This window comes from Physeter macrocephalus, unplaced genomic scaffold, assembly GCF_002837175.3.
Source record: "Physeter macrocephalus isolate SW-GA unplaced genomic scaffold, ASM283717v5 random_1681, whole genome shotgun sequence".
Lineage (NCBI taxonomy): Eukaryota > Metazoa > Chordata > Mammalia > Artiodactyla > Physeteridae > Physeter > Physeter macrocephalus.
In genome coordinates, this window is record NW_021146472.1 from 12655 (window position 1) to 23962 (window position 11308).

Sequence of the window (11308 nt, forward strand, 5' to 3'; positions counted from 1 at the left end):
GGACTCTGAAGGCCATAGTTTTGAACCTGTTCCTGTGAGTCTCACCTGTATCCTTCTTGTTGCAGGTTGCCATTTTGGGTGAGGGTCCCTCTTTCTGGGCATCTAGCATGGGTCAGCCTGCCTGCCCTGGTCTGGTGGGACTGGTTTTTCCAGCTGGTGGAGGGGTCTGTGAGGAGTTGGCAGGGGAAGAGGGTTTTATGTAAATGCCCAGGGAGGGATGTGGGAACGGGGAGGCTGGTTTTCTCAAAGACATGCAGGGAGAGGAAGCTCCCAATCAGCCGGCCGGGTGGTGTCACTGCTGCTTTCCTGGGTGTCTGCGTCCACTCCGACAGGCCTTGGCAGAGCTCCCTGGCCATTACCTTCTGCCTTGGGTGGGAGGGGTGCCAAGGGGGCCGCCATACAGGACAGATGCCAGGTCCCCTCCCAGCGTACTTCCCAACCTGGGCCCTGAACCATGTTGGGGAGCAGCCCTGGAAAGTGCCGTGAAAAACCACCACAGACTCTACTGAAAGGCTTTAATGGGGCTGATATTTGAACCTCCCCCCAGACCTGAGAGGCTGGGGAGAGCTCAGTATGTTGGGCCGGTCCCAGAGACTGTAGCAATGGCAACTGCTGGTAGGCTTTGCTGCCCAGGCAGCTCCAACCCTGAGTTTCAATAAATAGAGGACAAAAGGGTCTGGTCCCCCACCAAGCTGGGGAGACAAAAGACCTGGAGTGCCAGACAGAGCACGCTGTCGTGTCTGTGACCTCACAAGTGTACACTGTCAAACATACACCACCTAGGATCATCACACACACAAACCCCCCCTTGCAGAACATCCTCACGTGACACACCGCCTTTACACACACACACACACACACACCACACACGTACATACACGTACACACACTTTCCTCAGACACGTAGGACTGAGCTCACATACATCTTCCTCGAAGACACACATGAGGTTAGGTATACATGTGCCTTTCTCTCAACGTTTGGCTTGGAGCCGGGGTTTCCCCTCCCAGCTCAGAGGAACAGGAACGAGGTGGGTCTTCCTGGCTTGGGCCAGGTGATACCGTGGTCTAGGGGCTAGATGTTGTGATGTTTGCCTGGCTGACCCCACAGAAGCCCGTGGTGTTGGACTGGGCCCAGGAGGGGAAGCTGTGCAGGTTGAACATGGGGATGCTCCAGGTGTTGATGGCCAGCGTGATGACCAGGACCCCGATGACGTTGAGCATGAACCCTGCCTGGGCCTGGGGCGAGGAGAGCCGGTCCGAATGAGTGGGTGTCGAGCTGGGCCAGTACCCGCCCCTCGGGTGTTCATAGGCGCTCAGGAGCTCTCTCACCAGCAAAACGCTCCCTGGGAAGTCCTCCCTTGGGTCTAACCTGCAGCACTAGGTGATGCCCCTACCACTGGCTTCAATCCCAGGGCTAACAGGGGAAAGGGGAGCTTCCGGAGCCCTGAGTCATTCTCTCTGAGTCCATATCCCTGGGTTCGGGTGCCTGGCATCTTGCTGCCTTCCCTAAATTCCTCACCCCTCCTCTCCCTCTCAGTGGCCTCGGGCTGGCAGGGCCTGAGGATACTCCAACTGCGGATCATGTTCCAGCCCCCCCCGCTGCCACCCACCCCAACAGGGTCCACTCTAAACTCTGAGAATCTCAGCGGCTTTAAGCTACTTTGTGGTCCACCAAGATGGAAAGACAGAGCAGGGAGTGCTGAGGCGTTGGAGACCCCTGCCACTCACCATGTCTGTCACTTTGAGGCCTCCGAATGAGAAGGCGATGGCGTTGGGCGGGGTGGCCACAGGCAGCATGAAGGCCAGGGAGCTGGAAAGCGTGCAGGGGAGCATGACGTAGAGAGGGTGGATGCAGATGGCCTGAGACTGGCGGGGGAGACAGTGGGGCAGAGCTGATCTCAGTCCCCGTCCCAGAGGGGAAGGCGTGGCCGCCATTCTCCTGCTTCCCCCTCTGAGGGACACCCCCCATCCCCACCCCAATATACGCTCTGGCCACGAACCTACCACTTCTGCAGGAAGGCACCTGGTGACCTGGAAAGGGCCCCTTGACCTCTCTGGAGGGGATAAGTGTGCAGCCCTGCCCTGTGGGGCATGGGAAGGGGAGGGACCCATAAAACGGATCTCTAAGGGGCTTGTGGGTGTCATCAAAGACTGCGGGAATGCTCCTGGAGAAGGGGCTGGGGACGCTCCGGGGAGCAATTTCATGCTGTCACCTCAGGAATGACAAGAGCAGGAGCTGGCCCAGGGAGGTGGGCGAGGCCACCAGTGAGCCCTACCACGATACTCCAGGGGTGATGTCATCAGGGATGGAGTGAGTCAGGGGGCAGAGGGCCCCGGGCCCCAAAGTTACTGGAGAGCCTGGGGAAGGGTGGAAGCTCAGGGGTCTTTTCCCAGAAACGAGAGGAGGTGCAGACTGATCATTCTGACCTTCAGGCAGGGCCCTGGCAGGCAGTGTGGACAGAAGGGCTGCCTGGAGGAGGTGTGTCTGCAGGGCCAGCTCACCATGGAAGCCAAGATGGGCAGGAAGATTGTGGTGGTGGCCACGTTGCTGGCGCACTCAGTGAAGGTGGCGATCAGGAGGCAGAGGATGAAGGCGATGGCGGGAGGCGGCACACTCTCCAGCGGGGTCAGCTTGTCCCCCAGCCACTTTGACAGGCCTGATTCCTGTAGGCAGAGGAGGGTGGTGTGTGGGAGGCTGGGCTGCCTGGGGCCCCCGAGTGCCCTGATGAGGCTCTGGGAGGGTCCTGCTCTTGCCAGCGCCTCTCTAGAATCTTCAGAGACAAGGGCAGCTTGGGAGGGAAGATGAGACGCAGCTGAAACCTAGGGGCCCCCTCTACTGCTCTTGAAGGACAGTTGGGCAGAAGGGTCAGATGGGAAGCGAAGGGACTTTCTTGGGAAACCTGGGGCTTGGTGAGTGTGAAGACCTTTGACCCCATTTACTCCTGCTCTCCTGACCTCTCTTCAGGAGGTTCCTGGCCAGCCTTAGCCCTCTGCCTGCCCCCTCCAGCCTAGCAGGTGGGGACAGAGGGGACCTTGCTCCCAGCAAGGAGGGAGAAGGGGAAGGGCCCTGGTAGAGGCTGGGAAGAGGCCAACGGGAGGACGGGGACAGTTCACAGGGTCAGAAGAGCTCCAAGGTCTTGCCTTGCCCACACCTATAATGCCAGACTGTGAGCCCCAGGGAGCTGGGACTTTATTATATACAATGTTGCCCACTTAGCACCCAGCACAGCACTTGGCACAGTCAGTGAGCGCTTGATGGATGAACTAACCAATCCCCGACCCAGGAAAGCTCCTGTCCATGCAGTGAATGAGCTTAGCCAGAACACCGAGGCCTGGGGGTGCAGGTTCAGGGATTTCTGTCTTGGATAGAGGCTATGGGGAACGATGACCCGGTCCCCAGAGCCTGGCTGGGTATGATCATGGTGCCCCCTGGTGGCCTCAGCCAGCAAACTGCGTCAACCCAATGCCAGCCAACTACTCCCCGGTGCTAAAGCTTTGGCATTCTCCGTCTGGCAGGTGGTGAGGGGATGGACTGGGTGATCACTGAGTACAGTCCCTGCTCACCAGAGAAGCCCGCCTTCTCTTTGGCTTTGAGAACCCGACTAGGGAGAGGTCCCTATGGCTTGTGTTTCCTCCCCCTCTCTTAGGGCTCTAACCTGTTTCTCCAGCTGCTGCAAAGGCTCTGCCCATCAGGGGGCTCCTAAGTGGGGGGGGTCATGGCTCCCCTGTGTGGGAGAGAAGCAGGGCCCCTCTTTCCCTGTCACAGGGTCTCCCTCAAGTGGGTTGGGCAGGGGGTGGGGTCTGTCACCTCACTGCCCTTGGCCAGGGCAAAGCCACCGCCCAGAAGGAACACGATATTCCAAGGCATCTTCTCTTTAACTATTTTCCAGTTGAGGAGTGCAGGAGGGGCCTTCAGCTTCCCTGGTTTTCCTACTCCCCAAGCAGAAGAGGATGGGTCACCAAGAGCCAACAGGTTTTCCTTCCCTTCCCTTCCCCCCTCTGTACGGGTCCCTATCAGAGCTTAATGCATGTAAGAGAGGGACCCTCAGTCCTGCAACATCACGACTTTGTCCCTGAGTCCCTGTGCCCTTGGCAAATCACCCCAGCTTCTCTGGGCTTGGTCCACTCCTGCCGAGTGTGGTCTAAGGGACAGCGCATGCCAGAAGGCGGGGTGTGCCCAGAGGCCCTTCCCTGCCCCAGGCCAGGTGCTTACCTGGTTCCTGAGTCAGCCCTGGGATCTTGGAGGGCACGATGAACAAAATTACAGCGATTAAGATGGCTACTGTCCCATCGGATGGCATGCTGCGGGCGGGGCAGGGAGGGCAGGCTTAGCGGCTCAGGGCTGCTCAGGGTCACAGGATGGATGGGGGGCTGGAGAGGAGCCCCTCCCACAGATGTGCCAACCCCTCCTGGCAAGTTCCCCCCCACCTCAACCCAGCGTTACCTCCTGTTCTGCGTCGGGCGCCCTGCTCCCTTCCCTCCTCCTGGAAGTATTTCTCCTCCCCGCTCACCTTTTCCCATTCTCATCGGAAAAAGCCAGGTTACCCCAGCCGGTGAAAAAGCCTGGCTCCCGAGAGAACCAGAGCACCACCAATAAGACAAAGAGGATGGTGACAGCCTTTTCTGCAAAGGTCATGGGGCCCAGCAGTTTGTGCTCTCTCCGGATGACTTCGAAGGCTGCTTTCTCTTGCTCCCTCATCTGGTCCCCCAAGCCACAGTTCTTCCGGAAGCTGCAGGTAGGGGTGGGGACAGCTCGTGAGGGCACCACACCAGGCAGGGGAGCAAGGGGCCGTGAGTGCCTGTGGTTTTGTTGTTGTTGCTTTGACCGTGGCACGCGGCTTGCGGGATCTTAGTTCCCAGGCCAGGGAGTGAACCAAGGGCCACAGCAGTGAAAGTGCGGAGTCCCAACCATTGGACTGCCAGGGAACTCCCATGAGTTGTAAAGGTTCCCAAGGTTCTGGAAGAAGAGCAGAAGACTCTGGGGTGTCATGGCTCTTATTTAGCAGAGGGGAGGCTGAGGATGGGGGATTGGGTTTCCCTGTGCTTGTCCCTGCTCCATGTGTCCCATTGACCCCTCTGTCCTCCCAGGAATTCTCTTGTGCTGAGCCCTCCTTCGCCCAGAGTGAGGAGGCCCTAGAGGCCTAGACCCCGGGCCTCCTTCTGGCCCTGACTCATCACTCCCCGCCTCCCATAGCCTTTCAGGAAATCCTTCCTTCCCTCCCTTACTGCTTCTGGGACTCCTCTGCCAGCCTGGGCCCCACCCACACTGTCCTCTGAGGCACAGGAGTCTGAAGCCCACTTCCATGTGCTTAACTCACTTTGACTTTTAACTTTTCACTTGGGCAAATCTCAACTCCCCTGCTGGACTTGTGAGTTCCTCAAGGGAAAAACCGTGCTTCACACATCTTTGAATCCTTTATGTTGCTTAGCACTGTGCTGGTCTCTTTGACTAACACTTTGCTTTGTACCATCCCCAACCTCAATCCAGCCTCCTTGCACCTGCCCAAGCAATGTTACAGCAACAATGCTTAAAAACTCTCAATGGCTCCGCACTGCCTGGGCAGGATGGACAAATAACAACTTATACCACAATAACAGTCATACCGCCACTCTTAGCCTGTACTATAGCAGACATCACTAATCAATCCCAGACTTGATTCCAACTGAGCTCCAGCAGGGTCGCACATGATTTTCAACTCAGAGCTCTAGTGACTACTAGTAATCAAGGGCTGGAAGTAGGAATAGAACCTCTTTACTACTCTTGGCCTCAGGCACAAGGTCCATACTCTTTTATGTGGCACGTGAGATTCCCCATAATCTTCCCCTGACTACTTCTCCAGCTTCATATGCTGATACTCTTTTTTCCTCTTTGTGTTTCAGCCACACAGAACTAGAGTTCCCCCAAACCCAGCATGCTCTTTCTTGCCTCTGTACCTTTGTGCAAGCTCTTCCTGCTGCCGGAATGACTTTACCTCGTTCTCTACCTGGCTGACTTCTAACTCTACAAGATTCAGTTCAGGCATCATCTCTGCCAGGGGACTTCTAGAATCTTCACTATCTTGGGCTGTGCTCCCACAGCACCTGGGCTTCCCTCTGTCACTGCTCCTACCTTACCATCACCCATTAGCTGGTGAGCTCCAAGGACAGGGACTGTCTAATGCTTCTGCTGTTCTCTGTGCCTAGCAGGGGGCCAGGCACACAGTAGGAGCACAACAAGGACTTTTGTAACTGACCACGCTCACAGCGTGTGCTTCTTAAGCGCCTGCCAAAGGACTGGGGATTGTTATGGAATGGGACCTGGCCTGGGCATCAGGAGATCTGGTTTTCATTCCCAGCACTGACACATCTAGTTGTGTACCATGTCTTGAACCTCAGTTTGCTCATCTGATAGATGGGCTAATACTCTCCAAACAGTAATTCCCTCAAATGGGGGGGGGGGGTCAAGTGCACAGAAGGGCCTTGGGAGGGAGAGGCCTTCTCACCGGGATGGTGACTATGCCCTTTTCCGCAGGGCTACCTGGGTACCCAACTGGAAGCTCCTAGAGGGTAAGGGCGGGCACCTGGGCAGCTCTTACCTACTCCACCACTTACTTGAAGCCTAAGAAGAGGAACTGCAGCCACACCCAGGAAAGCAGCAGCAATATGACCATGGTGGGGAAGGCAAAGCCAAACCAGGAGGCGAAGTTCACCACGTTGCCATTTTGGGGGAAGATCCTGAAGAGGGATTCAGGCTGCTGTGTGACACTGCCCGGTGACCAGCCTGCTCCATTTGCCCCCCGGCCAGAAGGCAGACCCCCCTCCCACTCAGTCACTCACGAGTTGACCTGGCCTTGCATCACCAGGTTTGTTGTGGTGCCAGTCAGGGTGGCGATGCCCCCGATGCTGGCCGAGTAGCACACACACAGACTCATGCCGCGGGCGAAGCGGAGCTGCTCCTCGTTCTGCTGCGCCTTGGACTCCGAAGGGGCAGGCGGGGCGGGGCCATCCTGCTTGCGGTCTGGGAACAAGGGAGAGCTCAGGTTGGGGATGGGCGCGGGGCCAGTTCTGGGGAGCATGGTGGGGGCTCCAGGGCCTCTGGGGCACCTTGTCACTGAGCAGCCTAGACCCAGGCTGGGGGGAGGGCAGAGGCTGCTTCCAGGTCTGCAAGGGCCAGCACTCCCTGGAGTCTCAGGCCGGAGTGATCCCCCAGACACCACCTGGCTCAACCCCTCTTTTGAGAGAGGAAAACTGAGGCACGGAGGAGGGAAGAAGACTGTCCAGACCACACAGGAAGAGTGGAGCCTGGACCCCTGACAGCACCCCCAGGCTTCCGCTCTCAGCTTGCCAGGGTGACCTAGCATCTTGGTTTGCCCAGGACTTGAGGGAATTCCCAGCCTGTGGGACTTTTCATTTCAAAACCAGGAAAATCCCAGGCAAACCGGGACATGTTGGTCGCTGATCTTCTTGCTTCCCTCTTCTCTCCCTAAACGTGCCAGGATGACTGCTCCTTTCATGGCCGTTGACTCAGACCCTCCTCAAGAACTGAGGGTTTGGGGCAGGGCCTGGCGTCACCTTTCTCGTCAAGCTTGGTCTCTTCCTTCTGGGGACTTGGTTCCTGGAGTTCAAAGGCGGAGTTGCTCCTGCCCTCCTCAACATCCTTGCCCATGGGCATCCTGTGCAGCTGCTCCAGAACGGCATGGGCGATAGGCACCATCATGGCAGTGGTGGCGGTATTGCTGATCCACATGGACAAGAAGGCCGTAACCACCATGAAGCCCAGGATCAGCCTAGCGGTGGACAGACGGGCAGACACACCGGTGTTCCAGCATCCCTTCAGGGACTGGATGCCCAGAACACCGCCACCCCAGGTCCTCCAGACTTGGTTTGTGGGAACTCACAGGGAGGGCCGCACCCCAATGATGAGGAGCACGCGGAGGGCAATGCGCTTGTGCAGATTCCAGTGCTCCACGGCGAGGGCCACTAGCATCCCCCCGATGAATAGGATGTTGGTGTCCTTAAGGTACTCGGTGCTGACCTGGCAGGTGGGGACAGTTGAGAAGGAGGAAGGGGTCCTCCCGTACCTCTGGGCTTACAGGGTGCCGACCCTCATATTCCCGCAAACGGAGGTTGGTCCCCTGGGCTCTTGGACCCAAATGGAAATGGTCTTTGGATCATCTGCCATTTAATATTAACCAGTTTCCTCTCTTCCTGCCAAACTCATTCTTTCTCCCCTCAGGAATGACTGAGAGATCATCTAACCTGAATCCACTCCTGTTGCAAGCCATCGACTGGGAGATAAAGCATTTAATGCTCTTTCTAGAAACGAACACAGCAGTTCTCAGTGTGGTCCCTGGGCCAGCATCATCAACAACCTGGAACTTGCTGGAAATGAAATGCTTAGACCCTGCTCCAGATCTACTGAGTCAGAAACTCTGGAGTCGAGCCAGCAATGTGTTTAACTAGTTCTGCAGGTGATCCTGATGCACGCTCAAGTTTCAGAGCCACTGAACTAGAAGGATACAGACTCTTTAGCTGGCTATCAAGGCCCCGTTTTCCTTCCCTCATCTAGGCCTAGCTGCTCCCACTTTGAATTAACTCTTGACACCAACCATGCACCTGGCATTTCTAGAATGCCTTCCCCCCACCCCCGGTCTTCTAGTTGACTCCTCCCTCAGTGCTCCCCAGCCTGCCAAGCAGAGGCAGGGACCCCTCTTCCATGTGCCCTGTCTGTGATGAGGCTTCCCCCGTCGTCAGCGTCCTAGGGCAGAGCCCCCTCCGTCCCTGGGAGCACGTCCCCCTGTGGGTGGGGAGGCAGACCCCCTCCGTCCCTGGGAGAACGTCCCCCTGTGGGTGGGGAGGCGGACTCCCCTCCGCCCCTGGGAGCACGTCCCCCTGTGGGTGGGGAGGCTTACCACGGAGGCACTCATTATGCCCATTATGGGGAACAGGACGGTGGGGAGGAAGGCGGTGACAGCCAGGGGCAGAGCCTCGGTGCACCAGAGGAGCGCCATGAGGATGATGGTGTAGGCACAGTAGGCTTCCTGCAGGCGGGAGGGGAACGGCAAAGCTGTGGGAGGGGGCAGGGCTGCGTCCCAGAGTCACGTCACCTCCTGTCCCCAGAGAAGACAGGCCGTTTGTAACAGTGCGGGGAGAGCCTGTGAAACTCACAGTCCTTGATTCCTGAGCCCAAGGTCCCATTTAAAAATAGAAATAACAAAGCAAAGCACTCACCACCTTGTCTTTAACCTTGGAGAGCCTAGACATTATAATCCAGCCACTGGAGTATAATCCAGTCCCCCTGGGGACTGCAGGGGGCTCAGGTGAGGATCCTTACATGAGATGGGGGCTCATCTAGATGAAACTGGGGCCTGGGAAATGTGGACCCCTGCCTGGCACCCTGGCCTTCCCTGCTTTGTCAAGAGCCTGTAAGAATATATTTATATATTTGCATGACGATTTAAGTAGTATTTGTTCCTTCTGCTAGGAGATGAGTTCCATGAAGACAGAGTCAATTTTGGATCTGGATCCTTGGAGCTCAGGACCCAGGAGGTTTCAGAGCAAATCTTTTCTGAATGAATAAACCACTGAAAAGTTTTAGGAAGAGTGGGGTCTCCTTCCTAGTAATCCTGGCATGACCACTGTTTCACATAACTCCCCTAACCCCGCGTTGTGCGGGGAATTGTGGAGTAAACCCTGAGTCATAGTCTTGTGAGTCTTGGGGTACCAGAGACCCCCCTCTCCCTCATGAGGCTCCCAAAGCTAGAAAGGTCTGACCTCAGGCCTGGGAGGGGCCCTGGAGCAGGAATGAAGTCAGACAACCCCAGATGTCAGGGGCCCACCCTCCTTGACAGAGCCTCTCTGCAGGCCTGGGGAGGGAGGACGGGGGAATCATTAGCCAGAAGGAAGCCTCCAGGGAAGGGGGTGCCTGGCATCCAAGCCTCCTCGGGGCACCTGCCCACTCTTTGTTTGCCAAAGGAAGAGGCTGCTTGCTGAGACTATGGGCTGGGGGCTCCTCCTCTCTTACCTGTCTCAACTGCCCTGCCCCTCTTGCTTTCTCCACCTGGTACAGGCTGGGCTCACCCCTTATACCTCATGCCTTTAGTAAGCTGAAGCTTGAAGGAAGGTCTTGGGGAAAGGAAGCTGCTGTTTACGGAGTAACTCTTAGGAGGTGGGTGTTTTCATGTTTGTAGTTACAGCCATGGATGGGTGTGGTGGTCTTATGTTACAGATGACCTCCAGAAGGTATGTGGCTGGCTCAAGGTCACAGAGCTAGGGAGTGGCAGAGCCAGGTTGGAAGCCAGGCAAGGTGTGCAGGATTGCATATTTCTAAGAGCACTCCCCGAGCAGTCTACATCAGCGGCATCCTGGGGCGGGGGGTGGCACCCAGCCTGCCCAGCCAAGTCTGTCTGATGCCAGGCTCACTTTCTTTCCATGAAACTTCCACCACCTTTCTCACCCTGGACATGAACTCATTGGCACAAGGGGTGGGGCCACCTTGATCCTTGAGCAGAGACCCACCCCTCCTCCTCCCCCAGCAGGCGGTAGATTCTGCTGAAGCTGCTGTTTCTTCAACCATCTTCTCACCTGCAGTGTGCACAGCTTGTTACCCATCTTCCCGTGGGGCTAAGGGCAAGCCAGCCCTCTGGACCCTGGTGTGCCCCCCATGCCCTCACCACCCAGAATTCTCCGGCCAGAGACAAGGAAGGGGGCTGGGCCGGATGCCTTTGCTGATTCCAGAAGAAAGCTCTGCTAATAACGACAGCAGAAGTGTCCTTAAGGACGACTCCATGCCAGGCATGGCGCTCTATGCACTTCAGGTGGTTTTTAATCACATTTAGTTGCTCTGTGAGGTAATGACTATTGTTCCCATTTCAGGGATGAAGAACCAAAGGTGCAAATAAATTAAGTAAATGTCTCAAAGTCACACAAATCAGTGAAGAATCCAGGCCACCTGGTTCTTGAGCCCCAGGTTTTGCCTTCTACCCTCAGCTTGCTCCCTTGCCACTGGAGGGTGTCCCCCAGCCTCAGGTGCGCTGTGACCAGCAGGGTGTATGGGAGTGAGTTAGGGCTCTGGATCCAAATGGAACTGTCTTCGCTGGGGCCTGCCACTTCCTGTTGCCCGGCTCTGGGCAAGTTCCTTCACGTCTGGGTCCCCATCTGCACCCTCCAAAGAGAGCTGTGGGCACCAGTGTGTTGAATCTATGGCTCCTCTACTCCTTTACAGCTTCCTTGTGTCCCTCTCCGTGTCTGTCCGTCTGTCTCTGGATCAAAACTCAAAACCACTTTCAAAGTTCCATTCAGAAGCTTGCTCTGGCCCTGGTGGCTCTGG

The 11308-nt window shown here is 56.7% G+C and overlaps 1 protein-coding gene across 1 annotated transcript; it reads right to left on the minus strand.

Moving 5' to 3' along the window:
* Positions 1–501: 501 nt before the first annotated feature.
* Positions 502–9037, minus strand: SLC13A2 (solute carrier family 13 member 2). The gene is made up of 11 exons (XM_028486695.1): positions 8892–9037; positions 7878–8014; positions 7552–7766; positions 6817–6997; positions 6592–6714; positions 4512–4730; positions 4214–4302; positions 3809–3930; positions 2503–2664; positions 1729–1866; positions 502–1236 (listed from the first exon to the last, which is right to left on the minus strand). Exons 1-11 carry the CDS (start codon positions 8988–8990, stop codon positions 1066–1068), a joined length of 1656 nt encoding a protein of 551 aa, XP_028342496.1. The 5' UTR covers positions 8991–9037; the 3' UTR covers positions 502–1065.
* Between the last annotated feature and the right edge of the window lie 2271 nt (positions 9038–11308).

Excerpts from the sequence above, each read along its gene's own strand:
- SLC13A2 (XM_028486695.1), bottom strand. The coding sequence starts at position 8,990 with ATGGCGCTCCTCTGGTGCACCGAGGCTCTGCCCCTGGCTGTCACCGCC. Across the intron at positions 7,767-7,877 it reads ATTGGGGTGCGGCCCTCCCT|GCTGATCCTGGGCTTCATGG; the intron begins GTGAGTTCCCAC and ends GTCCACCGCTAG. Across the intron at positions 1,237-1,728 it reads GCCTCAAAGTGACAGACATG|GCCCAGGCAGGGTTCATGCT; the intron begins GTGAGTGGCAGG and ends TCCTCGCCCCAG.